This window comes from Terrapene carolina, unplaced genomic scaffold (assembly GCF_002925995.2).
Source record: "Terrapene carolina triunguis isolate 2854851 unplaced genomic scaffold, T_m_triunguis-2.0 Scaffold141, whole genome shotgun sequence".
Taxonomy (NCBI): domain Eukaryota; kingdom Metazoa; phylum Chordata; order Testudines; family Emydidae; genus Terrapene; species Terrapene triunguis.
Genome location: NW_020664492.1, coordinates 3,516,150 through 3,534,213, shown reverse-complemented (window position 1 = coordinate 3,534,213; position 18,064 = coordinate 3,516,150). Strand labels below are relative to the sequence as shown.

The 18,064-nt window shown below is 38.4% G+C and overlaps 1 protein-coding gene across 3 annotated transcripts in view; it reads right to left on the bottom strand.

The window, feature by feature from the left end:
* Positions 1 to 18,064, bottom strand: part of LOC113406828 (cyclin-dependent kinase 8) — a 177,847-nt gene that overhangs the window by 67,209 nt on the left and 92,574 nt on the right. For 2 of the 3 annotated variants that reach the window (XM_026653597.2, XM_026653598.2), the window contains exon 4: positions 17,378 to 17,518. In XM_026653597.2, the coding sequence (XP_026509382.1) occupies positions 17,378 to 17,518 (141 nt within the window). Of the gene's footprint in view, positions 1 to 17,377; positions 17,519 to 18,064 lie in introns of those variants that run through there. The other variant, XM_026653599.1, reaches the window with a different exon arrangement.

The window sequence follows — 18,064 nt, the reverse complement described above, 5'->3', positions numbered from 1 at the left end:
TTAAGTGAAGCTAAGATAAAGGAAGGTGTCTTTGTTGGTCCTCAGATTCGTGAACTTCTTCGAGATGATGCATTTGACCATGCACTGAGTGGCAAGGAAAAGACGGCATGGAAAGCCTTCCAGTTAGTGGCAATAAATTTTCTCGGAAACAAGGCAGACAACCACAGGTTGTTGGTGGAAAACCTCCTCAAGGCATACAAAAGCCTTGGTTGCAACGTGTCACTAAAGATACATTTTTTGCACTCTCATCTAGATTTTTTTCCACCGAACTGCGGAGCAGTGAGCGACGAGCACGGCGAGCGATTTCACCAGGACATTGCAACAATGGAGAAACGCTATCAGGGCAAATGGAGCCCATCAATGCTTGCAGACTATTGCTGGACAGTGACAAGAGATGCTCCATTTAATGAATACAAGAGACAAGCCAAGAAGCGCCGACTAGACACTGAATAGGACTAAACTATGTACATAAGAGTTTTTTGCCTTTTGTTTCATAATAAATTTTATTTATATAACCCTTTTGCTGATTTTTAAAGTGTTACATAAACAGGACAGGTGAAATATTATCATGTAAAGCAACCATAAACACATGAAAAGACCTAGGTTTACAATTTATGATTAAAACTCTACTATCTACACAATATACATAGACATAAAATGTAAAAACTTAAATATCTTAGAAACAGTAGCCAGTTGTTTTAATGGTCATATTTGAATTCAGCACATCAAAATACATAATAAATAGCACATTTTATCTCTGAAGCAGACGACTTCTCAAAAATTGTAGACCAATGTTATTAAACAGCATTATATTGTAAAAAATATTGCATTTATTGAGCTTCTTGGATTTGTTTCCTGTGGTTGCAAAGTCCTCTCTATTCACTGCTTGTGGTCAAACAAGACTCCCTGGTAGGCCTGCTTGCCTCACTTGTTCAATGTGTCTATATGAGAATTTTTATTCTGCCATTGCCTATAGTCACCTATTTACTCATAAAACCTGTGCTTCCCATCCCTCGCTCCCTAACACACACACACACACACACACTTACTTTTCATTTGAGTAGAGGAAATTCAGAGTTAAGGCGATAAAATGCAAACATTTTATTAAAGATTTGTAACTATGACCAGTGAAGACTTAAAATAAGCTTTTCAGATATTAGCGTTTCTCTTGTCAGCTAAATAAGAACGTAAGAACGGCCATATTGGGTCAGTATCCTGTCTTCACAGTGGCCAGTGCCAGATGCTTCAGAGGGAATGAACAGAATAGGGCTATTTTGAGTGATCCACCCCATTGTCCAGTCCCAACTTCCAGCAGTTGCAGGTTTAGAGACACCTAGCATACTATTTATTTTTTTAAGATTAAGCTAACATGCAAGTCATCAGAAGGCGATGAAATAAAATACTGTAAAGCTAAATTATGTCTGGAGAAGTATATCAGATTAATAGTTTTTAATTTATAGTTTCAGAGAGCTAAAGTCAGTCTACAATGAAATCACAACTGGAAAATATCACTTCCCAGTATTTTAGCTAATGAAATCGATTGACTGTGGTGCTGAACAGTCCTAATCCAAGGGGGTATGTGAGAGGTAACATTTCAGGCAATATAGGATTAGCCCATTTTCAATACTGCAAGCTCAAATACACCTCCTTTCAGATGTACTGTGGTTATGGAAGTGCCCTATCTCCAAAGGTGAGAAAAAATACAGAGATAAGTAGCTACAGAAAGATGGAATGTTTCTGCATTGAGAGTTAATCAAAAACATCGAGAATTAAACTATTCTGACGCCTGTACTAAATACACTTGGTGTCCTAAAGGGGATGACATAGGGATTGTTTCTACATGCTGTTAATCAGAGCTCTGGACTCCAGCACTTCAACTCTGTGCTGCGAGCCACCATCTGCAGTTAAGTATGGCCAGGCTGAGTCAAAATTTAAATAGCAGACCTTAAAGGAACCCCCAGACACTGCAGGAAGTAGAACTGATTCAGAAGGGGAACTCTTTCATTCTCAGAAAGTACTTATTTTACTTCATTTAACTGTCCTACTTCATAATCCAAAAGAGTAATTTATCTCACCCCATGACCACTTAGCTTCCTTAACAGCCTCTTGGGGCGGCCTGCCTTTATCACTTAGAAAGAATGGTCCTGTGGAGAAGACAGAAGCAAAGAAGTTGTCTGTCTATCAGCTTATCTTGGGCTGGATTTCCAATTTCTGAAAGGTCTCCTCTGAGTCTGTTAAAATGATTTGCTTCTTGGAACAGAGATTAAATTGTCAATTAACTTTCACAGGCACTTAACCGGTTTACATGCATCTAGTTGAAATCACCCCTTATATATAAAAATGATAATTATTACCTCTTATATTTTTAAGTATTGCTTATCTGAAGGCTGGTAGAATACAGTAGAAACAGTAGAACCTTGATTTTACAGACACCAATCTTACAATCAGTTATAAGAACAATTTTTCCTGATGAGGGAAAAACATAAAAATCACAAAGTGATGTCTATAAAGAACAAGTCAACATCCCCTAACATTCTGATGCATTCAATGTATTGGAAATTGCTTTGTGGTGGTTTGAAGGACAAGTGACGTAGTGCACCACACTACAAATTTTACACTACATCTCATGTAATTGAGGTGTTCAATTTTATTAACTGAATCCCACATTCGTTCATAAAGTAAGGGTTCTACTGTAGTATATTTATTACTTCAGGAGAATTTGTATAGATGCAACCCCCCCATAGACCTTTGCTCCTATTCACATTACAGAGATTACTGAGCTAGATATTTTTTCCTGTTGATGAACAGAATGTATTAGATTCTAATCAGCTCCAGTTCAAACAGGGTTCCATGGGTATTATTGAGAACAGGGTTTGGCCTACAGAATGGGGATGTGCAAGAAGAAAGGAAATAGTTTGACTTAAATCTTTGATTGAGCTGTATGGCTGGAAGTTGGGGGAGGGGGAAGTGTTTACTTGCAAAAGCAATATTTTTTATAAAGAATAACTGATACAAACATGGAACCCTATCAAGTCATTTTTACAGTTATTTTTCAGTGTAGAAGAACACTGATCTTATGAGCATTAAATTCATTCAAAAAAGAAAAAAAGTGAGATAGCATTCCAGAATGGCAAGACAGGCAGCGAACAAGGCTCTGCTCTCTGAAGACAATAACGAACATTTAAAAAGCCATTCACTAGATATTATTTTGACAATAGTGTTTAAAAATTAGAATTAATTCTAACACAAAGAGAAACAAAGGTTCTAACAGACCAAACAAGAAAACAACCCTTTACTAAACACATTCATGAACTCCTACAAGGACAGATAGGAAGGTAACTGTTTACATCATTCAAATAGCTTTAATTGTCAAGTACTGTACTGGATTCCAAGGTAACACTTCTCTCTATCTGTAGTTTCACAACAAACTAAAAATACACATGCTTCCTCCAGCTTTCTTTACGAACTGTGCACTTGTAGGTTATGGCAAGACAACTTGGGCAGTTTCTTGCTTCCTCAGATTTCTTTGAACCCCCTATCAATCCGGTTATAGGTTTTAATATGGGATAGAAACTAAATGGTTTGCGTACGTTGATTTCTTCCTTGAAATGAGCAAAAATAAAGTGTCTCTGTAGACTCATTTAGATCTGTTTGAAACCTTTGGTATCACTGACAATGAAAAAAAGGTTGTCTAGTTAGTGGACACGAATAGAAATGGATGGAGCCGCTGAGTGGCTCTATTCCTGTCATTTTGAGATAAACCTACGGGTAGGTGTGGGGCATTGTTTCCCTTGCTCAAGGGTTCTCTCTGGTTAGGCATCACAATGGTCTATGTTGTCATTGCTCTTGTTCAATGTGTTCATGAGGCCTCAGAGAACCAGTGAGAAGATAAGGGCTACAATGCATTTAGTGTGCTGCTAACACCCAGTTCTACATCTTTGTCACCTCTGACCGAGCTGTAGTAGTAACAAACTACCCAGTGTCTAGACTATCACTAGCTGGATGTGACTCAATATGGATAATGTTGACGGCCTTGGGGAAGCAGCTAGAAGAGTTATGTCAGAAGCCCTTATTGAGTAAGTATGGCTACTATTTGGGAAGAGAAGAGCATACTTGGCGTTTGATCTGGGGCTGCTCCTCGATGCCCAGGTAGTAGCTGTGTCCAAGAGTGTTTTTCTCCATCTGTGCCTTGCAATGAGACCTTCTCACAAATAGCCATACCTTTGTCACCTTGAGATTAGATTGCTGTGATACATTCTACAGGAGATACATCTTATGATCATTCAGAAACTGAATACATTGCAGGATGTTACAGCCTGTTTAATCTGAGATGCACATCAGACCAGTGTACTGTGACCTACACGGATTTCCAATAAGTTTCTGGGTGGAATTCAAGGTGCTGCTTTTAAACCATTGTTTGAGACCTGGTTACCTGAGAATTCATCTCTTTCCATAATATATTAGTTACAGTTGAGATCAGCAGGGGGCACTTGAGCTCAAGCTCCCTTAATAAAGGAAGAGAGATGCTGGCAGAGCATTCTCTATGTGGGCGGTGGTGGGTCTCCTGCTTTGGAACTCACTTCCACCTCTTGTAGTCTACCAGAGTCCAGAACATTAGTCTTCCAGGCATGCTGCAAAGCCCATTTTTTGTCTCTCTTCTCTAAGGCTGTTAAGGAGAGTATAGGCTGAAATAGGTACAGTAGAACACCAGAGTTACAAACTGACGAGTCAACCACACACCTCATTTGGAACCAGAAGTACACAATCAGACAGCAGAGATGAAAAAAAGCAAATGTACAGTATATTACTGTGTTAAACAAACTACTAAAAAAATAAAGGGAAAGTTTAATAAAAAAGACTTTACAAGGTAAAGAAACGGTTTCTGTGCTTGTTTAATTTAAATTAAAATGATTAAAAGCAGTATTTTTCTTCTGCAGTAAAGTTTCAAAGCTCTAGTAAGTCAATGTTCAGTCGTAAATTTTTGAAAGAACAGCCATAACGCTTTGTTCAGAGTTATGAACATTTCAGAGTTACAAACAACCACCATTCCTGAGGGGTTCGTAACTCTGAGGTTCTAGTGTATATCTATGGTCAGTCCTTTTCTTACTTTGTGACTTTAAAGTGTGAGATTAGCTCTTTGATACAGGACTGGCACCTAGAATTATGTTAGACATTTTATGCCACCCAATTGCATTGTTATAATAAATGTGCTCTTAATCATCAAATTTAAATGCAATATGGTATTAAAATGATAAGAGGTACTTTAAGGCAAGCTCACTGAGAACTACAGACAGAGCAATAGTAAACCAAATGACTTTGAATTGCTGTCAGTCATGACATCAAAAGCAGAGTGTAAACTGTTTATATATTGATTTGACCTCTAAGTGAAATTTGGCATTTATTTGCTGAAGTAATTTAAAGGTACGCATAATAAAAGTTTACAAAAAGGTGAAACTACATTTATGTTCTTTCAAAAATATTGTTCTTCAGGTAGTAGGCATCTCCCTCACATTAGCTTGCTTCCTCCAATTACCCCTTCCACGGATTCCATACTACAGAGAGAATTAAAGAATACCATTACCAAAATATGCTTTGACTTTCTGAATTTATGTCACTAGTGTCCTAGAAAAGAACCCAACACTACATCATTTATAATATACTTGCACAGAGAAAAACAGAAATGTAGAGCTGGAAGGGACCTCGAGTGGGCAGTACCCAGTATACCTAGACCATCCCTGACAGTTATCTGTCTAACCTGTTCTTAACCTCCAACAACAGGGATTCCACAACATACTTTGGTAGCCAATTCCAGAACTTAACTACCCTTATAGTTAGGAAGTTTTTCCTAATATCTAACCTAAATATCTCTTGCTGCAGACTAAGCCCATTCCTGCTTGTCCCAATTTCAGTGGACATGGAGAAAAATTAGCTACAGTTATCTCTGTAATAGCCCTTAACATATTTGTAGACTTATCAGATCCCCATTCCCCAGTCTTCTTTTCTCAAGCACAAACATGCCAAGTTTTTCAACCTTTCCTCATAGGTCATGATTTCCGAACCTATCATCATTTTTGTTCTTTTCTGGACCCTCTCCAATTTGTCCATATCCTTCTTAAAGTGTGCATCCAAAACTGGACACAATACTCCAGCTGAGCCCTCACCAGTGCCAAATAGAATGGGCCAATATTCTCCTGCGTCTTACATATAATACCCCTGTTAATACACCTCAGAATATTAGCTTTTTTCACAACTGTACCATACTGTTGGCTCTTATTCAATTTGTGAACCATTATAACCCACAGATTCTTTACTGCAGTACTACTGACTATTCTTCCTAACAATAGTACCTGGCACTTGTCTTTTCTGAATTTTATATTTATTTCAGACCAACTCTCTAATTTATCAAGGTTGTTTTGAAATCCAATCCTGTCCTCCAAAGTGCTAGCAACCCTTCCCCAGCTTGTCTTCATCCCCAAATTTTATATTCTCCATATTCTCCACTCTATTATCCCAGTCATTAATGAAAATGTTGATTAAATACCAGACCCAGAACTGACCCCTGTGGGACTCCACTAGATGTGTACACAAGCAGGAGAATCACAACTTTAGCTCGTAGTATAGAGGCAGCCTATGTACAATTTTTTCAATCAATTGTTCACCACCTTTTAGTAATTTCAACTATACCATATGTCAAGGCTGTATCCCCACTTTGAACTTTAGGGTACAAGTGTGGGGGCCTGCATGAGGACTTCTAAGCTTAACTACCAGCTTAGTTCTGGTCCGCTGCCACCATTCCCTTCCCTGGGAAGCTTTTAGAAACCTCTCACCACTTCCCTGGTGAATACAGATTCAAATCCCCTTGGATCTTAAAACAAGGAGAAATTGACCCTTCCTCTCCCCCCCATCCTTCCTTTCACCAACTCCTGGTGAATACAGATCCAAAACCCTTTGGATCTAAAAACAAGGAAAAATCAATCAGGTTCTTAAAAAGAAGGCTTTTAATTAAAGAAAAAGGTAAAAATCATCTCTGTAAAATCAGTATGGAAAATAACTTTACAGGGTAATTAAACTTAAAGAGCTCAGAGGACCCCCCTCTGTCTTAGGTTCAAAGTACAGCAAACAAAGATAAACACTCTAGTAAAAGGCACATTTACAAGTTGAGAAAACAAAGTACAACTAAGACGCCTTGCCTGGCTTTTTACTTACAAGTTTGAAATATGAGAGACTTGTTTAGAAAGATGGGGAGAACCTGGATTGATGTCTGGTCCCTCTCAGTCCCAAGAGTGAACAACAACTTAAAACAACGAGCACAAACAAAAGCCTTTCCCCACCCCCAAGATTTGAAAGTATCTTGTCCCCTTATTGGTCCTTTTGGTCAGGTGTCAGCCAGGTTACCCGAGCTTCTTAACCCTTTACAGGTAAATGGATTTTGGAGTCTCTGGCCAGGAGGGATTTTATAGTACTGTACACAGGAGAGCTGTTACCCTTCCCTTTATAGTTATGACACCATATTTCCCTGGTTTGCTTATGAGAATGTCACAGGTTACTTAAGCCTTATTCAAAGATATATCACATCTACTGCTTCCACGCTACTCAGTAGGCCAATAATCATGTTAAAGTTAATTAGGTTAGTTTGCATGATTTGTTCTTGACAAATTCATGTTGGCTATTACTTCTCCTATTATCCTCTAGGTGCTTGCAAATTGATTGTTTAATAATTTGTTCCAATTTCTTTCCAGGTATCAAAGGTAGGCTGACTGATCTATAATTTCATGGGTCCTCTTCGCTTCCCTTTTTAAAGGTATGCATTGTGTTTGCCCTTCTCCAGTCTTCTGGGATCTCACCCACCCTCTGGGAGTTCTTGAAAATAAATTGCTAATGTTTCTGAAACTGCTTCAGCTAGTTCTTTAAGCACCCCGGGGTACTAACTTGAATACACCTATATTATCTAAATATTCTTTAACCTGTTTTTTCCCTATTCTGTTTTGTGTTCCTTTCCGCTTGCTAATATTAACTTGTGTTAATCATCTGGTCACAATAAACCTTTTCAGTGAAAACAGAGGCAAAAAACAGACAAACCTCAGCCTTCTTGATGTCACCCATCATTAACTCTCCTCCCTCACTAAGTAGTGGCCCTACCTTTTTCTTTGTCTTTCTCTTGCTCCTAATATATTTATAAAACCTCTTCCTATTGCCTTTTATGTCCCTTGCTAGGTGTAACTCATTTTGTGCCTTAGCCTTTCTGATTTGTCCCTACATGCTTGTGCTGTTCTCTTGCACTTATACTTAGCAATTTGTTCATGTTTGCACTTTTTGTGGGATTCCTTTTTGACTTTCAGGTCATTAAAGAGCTCCTGATGGAGCTCGATTGGCCTCTTACTAGTCTTCCTATCTTGCATTCATATCAGAATAGTTTGCTACTGTGCCTTCAATATTGTGTCTGTGAAACTTCCAGCTCTCCTGAGAGACAAGGAGGGTAAGGTACGATCTCCTATTGGACCAAGTTCTGTTCGTGAGAGAGAAGCTATTGAGCTTACACAGAGCTCTTCTTCAGGTCAGACCCCGTCTAATATTCTGGGACCACCATGGCTACAACACTAATACAAGCTCACTGAGCTCCTTCGTTCCTTAGATCTTCTTTTCACTGGACCTTACAAGTTTGTTCAAATCTACTTTTCTGAAGTCCACTCTCCTTATTCTGGTGTGCTTACATACCTAATTGTACTTAAGTTTAATGCTACTAAGTTTTACTTCTGTAAACTACCTGAGGTCTATTATGAATAGGTTGCAGGCAACACCAAGCATGCCATTTAAACACCCTAGGCATTGCTTAGATTCACTGAAATGCTTTACTCCAAGTTTAATCCCTAGCCAATTGTAAGGGCTTGTCTACACTTACTGGAGGATCGACGCTGCCGTAATCTATGCATCAGTGGTCAATTTAACTGGTCTAGTGAAGACCGACTAAATCGATGGCCGATCGCTCTCCCGTTGACTCCTGTACTCGAGAAGAGTAAGGGGAGTCGACGGGAGAGCGTCTCCCATCGACATCGCGCAGTGTGGACCTCATGGTAAGTAGATCTAAGCTACATCAATTTGAGTTACGCTATTCACAACTCAAATTACGTAGATTAGATCGACTTTTCCTTTTAGTGTAGACAAGGCCTAAGTGAGCGTACTGTATTTTCAGTGTGCGGATTACTAAAAGTTTATCCCAATCTTTAAAAAAAAAAAAAAAAAAAAATTTTTTTTTTGTTCAAACTTCAGACTACTTAAGAATCAAAATATTTTTATACATTGTATTTTATACAGGAACCATCATGCACAAGTATATAGGTTTGAAGAAAATGTAGTTTTCTTTTACTAATGTGTATTTAAGCAGCTGCTTACAAATCAGAGATAGATCACTAATTTCTCTTCTTCAGTAGAGTTCTATGAAAAGAATTTTTTCATTTTAATCTGAGGAGAAAATTAGTGATGCATCCTTGTAACAGGATAAAGCATCAAAATTCCGGAATACCCCTGAACAGAGAAGATAGGTAACCATGAGCTCCAAGGATGTCCTCCTGAACTCATTCAGGATTTAGTAGCCCAGCCAAACCACAGTACAGGAGCAGCAGCAGCTCATTGTTGGTCTCTTTACTATGCTGCTGGGTTCAGTGCTCAGGTTCTCAGTACAGAGAAGGGACAGTTGACTCATACTGTTAGTGTGAAGATTTGGCATCCTTTGATCCACTATTTGCTTTGCCTGCTTCTCACCCACCCCCACAAGAAGGAAGAAAAACCTGCTGTTCCTGTATTTTTTTTACACACACACACACACACACACACACACACACACACCTACCTCCATTGTACTGTGGAAGAAGGGGAAAGAAGAGACAACGGGGTTACATTAACAATGGGAAAGAGGTGGGACAGCAGAAAAAAATGCTGAGAAAGAAGTGAAGACAAAAGTGAAGAAAATAAGGGGAGAGAGGGGGAATGGAATGAAGAGAAAGTAGTAACCTGGGAAGAGACAGCAGAAGGAAAATTAAGAACAAGGGAAAATCAGAGAAGCGTTTGAGATGAGATATAAAAGAACAGTCAAAAAACAAAACTAGTAGTATTTAAAGAAAAGAATTAGATAAAACAGACATTGAAAGGTTAAGATAAAACCTTAAGAAGCTATACAATAGAAATGAAGGAAAGAAAAGGAACAAAAAAAGGCTTTTATAATTTCACAGATTTGGCAAATATATTACAGTAAAATACTCATGTTTATGTGTGGGTGTATACACATACAGTTTTGACTATATTCTAAATGCAAATTCCCATTCTTGCATGATTTCCAAGGGAAATAGCCATTTTAGGAATCCCAGTGATTTTTGTGGATTGGCTAGTTTGGCAAGTTTGGCAATCAGCAAAAATAAAAGTATCAAAGGGGTAGCCGAGTTAGTCTGGATCTGTAAAAGCAGCAAAGAGTCCTGTGGCACTTTATAGACTAACAGACGTATTGGAGCATGAGCTTTCGTGGGTGATTACATGAGACATGCATCCAAAGTAGGTATTCACCCACGAAAGCTCATGCTCCTATACGTCTGTTAGTCTATAAAGTGCCACAGGACTCTCTGCTGCTTTTACAAAAATAAAAGGTAATTTTCTCAGCACATTACTGCATAAACAGAAGTTAGGCTATTGCCCAAACCCTAGGTGTTATCCTTCTAAAGAAAGATTCAGGACTTGCGAAAACTGCAGGTGCAAGAAAACTACAGATTCAGCAATTATAGTCTTTCTGCAGTTTTTACTGTTTCATACAGAATATCCTTCCATCACCATACACACCTACTTCTAAAAGCTAGGTTTTAGCTTCTTTCATTATGAAGACAGCTTTCACAATATAAACTGATGTACTGTTGATTGCTAACTCTCCAGCAAAACACCAGCTTCAAATTCAATGCCTAACTAAGACCATTTAAATACTAACTTTAAGAAAGAGTTTTCTAAATTGTCTCAGGTGGAGACAAAATACTTTTCAGAGACATGGAGTTCTTTCTTCTTCTTCAAAGCAGAATTTACCTGCCACTCTACCGTAGACTTAAAAAAAAAAAATAGATTCTTTGACTAGGAACAGGTTGGCTGACCTAGTGAGGAGGGCTTTAAACTAGGTTCGATGGGGCAGGTGACAAAAGCCCACAGGTAAGTCAAAAACATGGAGACTTGGGAGAAGGGTCAGAATCTGGGAAAGCATGGGCTGTTGTAGCAGGGACAAGGGAGAGACAAGAGAAAACATGGGGGGGGGAGGGGAGGGCAGGGAGGAATCAAATTATTATCTTAGATGTCTGTATACTAATGCGAGAAATATGGGGAATAAGCAGGAAGAACGTGAAATGCTAGTTAATAAATAACTATGACAAAGTTGGCATCAGAGACTTGGTGGGATAATACATGACTGGAATATTGGCATAGAAAGGTACAGCTTGCTCAGGAAGATCACACAGGAAAAAAAGGGAGGTGATATTGCCTTATATATTAAGAATGTATACACTTGGACTGAGGTTGAGCTGGAAATAGGAGACAGACTTGTTGAAATACTCTGGATAAGGATAAAGAGAGAAAAACAAGGGTGATGTCATGGTAGAGGTTTACTACAGACCACCTAACCAGGAAGAAGAGGGGGATGTGCTTTTTTTAAACAACCAACAAAATCATGTAAAGCAAAGGACTTGGTGGTAATGGGGGATTTTAACTCCCCAGACATCTACTGGGAAAATAACACAGCAGGGCACAGATTATCCAACAAGTTTTTGGAATATACTGGAGACAATTTTTTAGTTCAGAAGATAGAGAAAGCTACTACAGGAGAGCTGTTCTAGATTTGATTTTGACCAATAGGGAGGAACTGGTTGAGAATTTGAAAGGCGGAAGGCAGCTTAGGTGAAAGTGGTCATGAAATGATAGAGTTCATGATTCTCAGAAATGGTGGGAGGGAAAACAGCACAATAAAGATAATGGATTTCAAGAATGTACTTTAGCGAACTCAGGGAGTTGTTAGATCAGATCCCATGCGACACAAGTCTAAGGGGAAAAACAGTTCAACAGATTTGGTAGTCTTTTAGAGAGACGTTAATAAGGGCACAAGAATAAACTATCCCACTGCGTAGGAAAGATAGAAAGTATGGCAAGAGACCACCGAAGCTTAACCAAGAGATCTTCAATGATCTGAAACCCAAAAAAGAGTCCTATAAAAAGTAGAAACTAGGTCAAATTGCAAAGGATGAATATAAACAAACAAGTACACCTCTATCTCGATATAACGCTGTCCTCGGGAGCCAAAAAATCTTACCGCGTTATAGGTGAAATGGCGTTATATTGAACTTGGAGTGCGCCGCCCCGCCCCCCTGGAGCAGTGGTTTACCACGTTATATCCGAATTCGTGTTATATCGGGTCGAGTTATACTGAGGTAGCGGTGTATATAGGGACAAAATCAGAAAGGCTAAGGCACAAAACAAGATTAAACTAGCTAGAGATATAAAGAGTAACAAGAAAGCATTCTACAAATACATTAGAAGCAAGAGGAAGACCAAGGACAGTGTAGGCCCGTTACTCAATGAGTGGGGAAAAAACAATAAAAGAAAATGTGGAAATGGCAGAAGCGCTAAATGACTTTTTTGTTTCAGCCATTAGTGATTATCTTTGAAAAGTCATGGAAGACAGGAGAGATTCCAGAGGACTGGAAGAGGGCAAATATAGTGCCCATCTATAAAAAGGGAAATAAGGACAACCTGGGGAATTACAGACCAGTCATCTTAACTTCAGTACCTGGAAAGATAATGGAGCAAATTATTAAGCAATCCATTTGTAAACAACTAGAAGATAACAAGGTGATAAGTAACAGTCAGCACGGATTTGTCAAGAACAATCGTGTTAAACCAACCTAATAGCTTTTTTTGACAGGGTAACAAGCCTTGTGAATGGGTGGAAAACGATAGATGTGGTATATCTTGACTTTAGTAAGGCTTTTGATACTGTCTCGCATGACTGCCTCAAACAAAACTAGGGATATACAACCTATATGGAGCGACTATAATGTGGATGCATAACTGGTTGGAAAACCGTTCCCAGAGAGTAGTTATCAGTGGTTCACAGTCATGCTGGAAGGGCATATCAAGTTGGGTCCCACGGAAATCAGTTCTGGGTCGGGTTCTGTTCACTTTCTTCATCAATGATTTAGATAATGGCATAGAGAGTACACTTATAAAGTTTGTGCACGATATCAAGCTGCAAGGGGTTGCAAGTGCTTTGGAGGATAGGATTAAAATTCAAAATGATCTGGACAAACTGGAGAAATGGCCTGAAGTAAACAATATAAAATTAAATAAGGACAAATGCAAAGTACTCCACTTAGGAAGGAACAATCAGTTGCGCACACACAAAATGGGAAATGACTGCCTATGAAGGAGTACTGATGAAAGGGATCTGGGAGTCATAGTGGATCACAAGCTAAGTAAGAGTCCACAGTGTAACACCGCTGCACGCACGCACACAAAACACAAATATTCTGGAATGTATTAGCAGGAGTCTTGTAAGCAAGACACATGAAGTAATTTTTCCACTCTACTCCACACTGATTAGGCCTCAACTGGAGTATTGTGTCCAGTTCTGGGCACCACATTTCAGGAAAGATGTGGACAAATTGGAGAAAGTCCAGAGAAGAGCAACAAAAACGATTATAGGTCTATTATAGGAAAATGACCCTATGAGGGAAAATTGAAAAAACTGGGTTTGTTTAGTTTGGAGAAGAGAAGACTGAGGGGGGACATAACAGTTTTCCAAGTACATAAAAGACTGTTACAAGGAGGAGGGAGAAAAATTGTTCTCCTTAACCTCTGAGGATAGGACATGAAGCAATGGGCTTAAATTGCAGAAAGAGAGGTTTAGGTTGTACACTACGAAAAACTTCCTGTCAAGGTAGTTAAGCACTGGAATAAATTGCCTAGGGAGGTTGTGGAATCTCCATCATTGGAGATTTTTAAGACCAAGTTAGACAAACACCTGTCAGGGATGGTCTAGATAATATTTAGTCCTGCCATGAGTGCAGGAGACTGGACTAGGTGACCTCTTGATGTCCCTTCCAGTCCTATGATTCTATCCTTGGAATTCTCTCCTGTAATTTCTCCCATCTCTCCTACATAGTTTTAAAATGAAGATAAACGTATTAAGCTATTGTTGCACATTACTGTACACGTTATACATACCTACAATTGCGATAAAGAGAGAACGTATTTTGACTTACAGTGACAAGGAGAGTTTTTAAGGGAACAGAGTAGCAGCATTTTACTCAGTTAATGGATTGCTGGGGAGTTACAAGGCTGGTATTTTAGCCCTGCACACTCAGATATCCTTGCAAAAGACATTTTTTTAATAGATTACATTTGGATTCAATTTTCTACTCCCAAATTAAGCATGAACTTCTACTACCCTGCCTTTGATAGCCAGAGACACAGGCCCACCCAGGTTCTGTTTTGCAAACTCATTTTGCTCTAGTATGGTACTGCCTCATTAAACGCCAGAAACATTGATTCAGAAAAGGAACCAAGCAAGTATTTTACAGACAATCTCCACAGAAGATAAACAATTTTCCAATGGCCCTGGAATAACTAAAGAAAACACCTCTAATATATACACTATTATCCCCTAAAGTGTAACTTAAGTACATTTTAAATTGAGTCATTTTCTCTGCTGGTGAATGTTTCTGATTGACAACCCAGAAACAGAAGTTGCGTGTGAACATATATAGCATGGACAGCCACGGAACAAGCTTCTGTACTGGAGGGGAGAGGGTAAAATGGGGTCCAACCACAGCTACTCCTTCCCCCCCAGCACCCTTTTGGTCCAAAAACTGAGCAGGGGAGACCCTTGAACTCTGGGAGCACTTGCACCCAGGTGATACTTTCCCTTTCCCCATCAAGTGAGCTTGGGAGAAAACTGCAGAGAGGAGCCAGGCAGAGACTACAGCCAGCAGGGACAGATGCAGTCAAAGCAGGGGCCTTTGGTCCTTTAGGCACGTGAACAACTTTCTACAATTTTAACTGAACATTCTGTGCCCTGTGCTGATCAGCTGTTTGCTCCAACTATCCCGCTGCTGCTCCCATTCCCTCACAGTCTCTTCACCTCAGCTTCATTCCACACCCTCTCCTCTTACCCTCTTCTCCCTGTATTGTCCCCCTCAATCCCATTCCCCTCCCTTTTTATTTTCATTTAACTTATACCCTCTGAACTAAATCCCCACACACAAAAATTGTGGCCCCTAATATGACATTTGCTGCCACCACATTGTTCACTCTGCTTGTGTGCTATATCCCTTCCCTCACCTGGTCTCTGTCTAGATTATAAGCTTCTCAGCTCAGCAGGGACTGTCTACTACTCTTTATCTGTATAGTGCCTAGCACAATATCACCCAAGACTCGTTAGGTCCTTAGGTACCCCTGTAATAAACATATTAAATAACAACTTTCTGGCCAACAAACCTCATCAGTGTTCTGCAAGGACAGCTTCTTGGGATGAAAAGGCAACTCAGTCTCCATGCCGATTCTTGGCTCTTTGCTCAAACTACTAAAAGGCGGCTGCCAGTTGCAATGGTGGTTTTTGCACTGGGAAAACCTGCATGCTGGACTGAGACCCACCAACTCATTTCACATAGGTCACCAAGTAGCCATGATTTTGGCAATAACTTTTGGCAACTACCAACTTAAGATCATATTCAAACCACAGACCTAGATGTGAAAGGCTCTGTCATAAATTACCCATCTCCCGAGCCATCCAGTTCACAATGTATGATTAATTTTTGCACTCTGATTAGATCACGTTTTTTTTTTTTAAAGGTGTTCATAAATTTTCTGAAACTGTAGGAAGTCAAACAGTAGCAACATTTAGCTTCTTGAGGACAGTTCTCTTGCTTTCTTTACCACTCTAACAAATATACTGAAAGATAAAGGAGCAGGCATAAAGTTGCAAAAAAAACAACCCAACAGCGTATTTTGGTTTGAAACAAGATGTTTCTAAACAATTACAAGAATGTATGTCCTATGTATTTCTACATACTTTTGAAGTTAACTCTTCTAGCTCATAAAAAAGTAATGAAAAAATATTAACCACAAATTTTACAAAGAAATCTTTTCCTTTGAGTGGTTGAGGCTTCTTTTTTTAAGTTTATAACACTGGCAGAGAATTATAAGTAATATCCACGCAGTACAATTATTTACTTTCATGAACAAAGTTTCCTTACATTTTCAGTTCTCTGAAAATTCAATTTTACAGAGAGGATAAAACTGTTTCATCCATTTACACAGTACTATGGGCACTATTTTAACATTTGCTAGGCATGAACATGAAAGATAAAATAACCATCATTAACTACATTTCAAGGAGGATCATTAAAGCTAGATGAAAGGCCTAAAAACTGACACTGCAGTAGCTAATATGGGCTTTAATGCATTAAGTATAAATCAACACTAGCACTGCAGGCATGCGCATGTGAAGGGTCAAACTAGCTCTACATCAGAAGCTATATATGCTACTTATATGCATTACTGAAATTTCAGTGATTAGGAGCTAAATTATCATTTACAGCATTATGTTCAGAGATAGTTTGAAAAGAATGTGCTATTAAAAACCTCATTATATTTACTGGCTTTTAGAAGAAAAGAATAAAAGCTACAGATAATTGTGCAGTAAGAAAGGGCAATCTAGGATTTAACTCTGAAGATGGAACAGTCAGACACACCATCTATTATTATTCTATGCAAAAAGTCATGAGCATATGTTCCAGAGGCAACTAAATATATAGTAAATTGGAAAAAGTGTTTATCAAGTTTACATGTTAACTGCAATTTACTTGGATTTTTAATAAACACTTGCTCAGGCAGTCAAAGTTTTGCTTGTAATGTATTTATAATAAACAAGGGCTATTCGCAAAAGGCCTTCAAAGAAATCTACAGAGCAATAACGTTGGTAGCTTCTGAATGACCTCTCATGTTTTTATTTCAGTGTATTAAAGTATATATATTAGTATCTCCTCTGACATTTTTAACAGACAATTAAAAAAAAAATTGTGTGCATGCCTTTTTACTTTAAAAGTTGCTGACAGCCAAATATCCACCCCCAATTACATACACATGCAACTTCTAATGACTTAACAAAATAAAAACCAATCAGACATGCGTCATTTTTATAAGAATGGAATCATCAAATGCGTGTCAAATAGTAGCAGGCTTTACACATATGTTTACGTTCTTAGCACATAAAGGTCTATTTGCTAATGACTACTGGTAAAGACAATAATCTTTGCTCTCAAATCTTCTACCCCGTGTTAATCCCCACTGCAGGTCAACTTACCAAATCCCTGTGTAACACCCAGTTAGCATGCAGGTAGTGAATACCATCTAGGATCTGATACAATAGTGACTTCACCATTCCCCGAGGTAACTGAACTGGTTTCTTGTTTGCTTTAGAAGCTCTGTGAAACTTGATTATGTGCTGGAAGAGAAAAATATCAATAGTAACAAGAAAAAAATGTAATGTTTTGATCTATAATGTTTTACAAAAAAGAGAAATCTCCAGTGATTCCTTATGTAGGCTTGCCAGTTGCTTTTTTAATCTTTTTTATTGCTATACATTTTTAAAACCATGTAATTTAAAAGTTATTACAAGAATAATAGCATCTAAAGTATTATGATACAAAACACTCATTTACAGGTAAAAACTAAAGGAAATTAAAATGAAAGACATCATCCCAAGGAAGTTTTTTATATAAATTACCACAATCAAAAAAAAATTTTTTTTAAGGTTACCACCAGTTTACAAGTCAGTTTTCAAAACAATTTCCTCAATCCCTCATTAACATGGTAGCTTATTAAAACGAAAAGAATACAACTCTTAATCTATTCTCATTAGACATGCCGTTTATTTTTTGCATCTCAGCACAATAATAATAAATCAGTCAGTTTATAGTCCATATCACTTTCAGGTTCTCTTGCACTATCACAATGCAATATTTGGGTTGCAATCACTGCAAGGGAATAT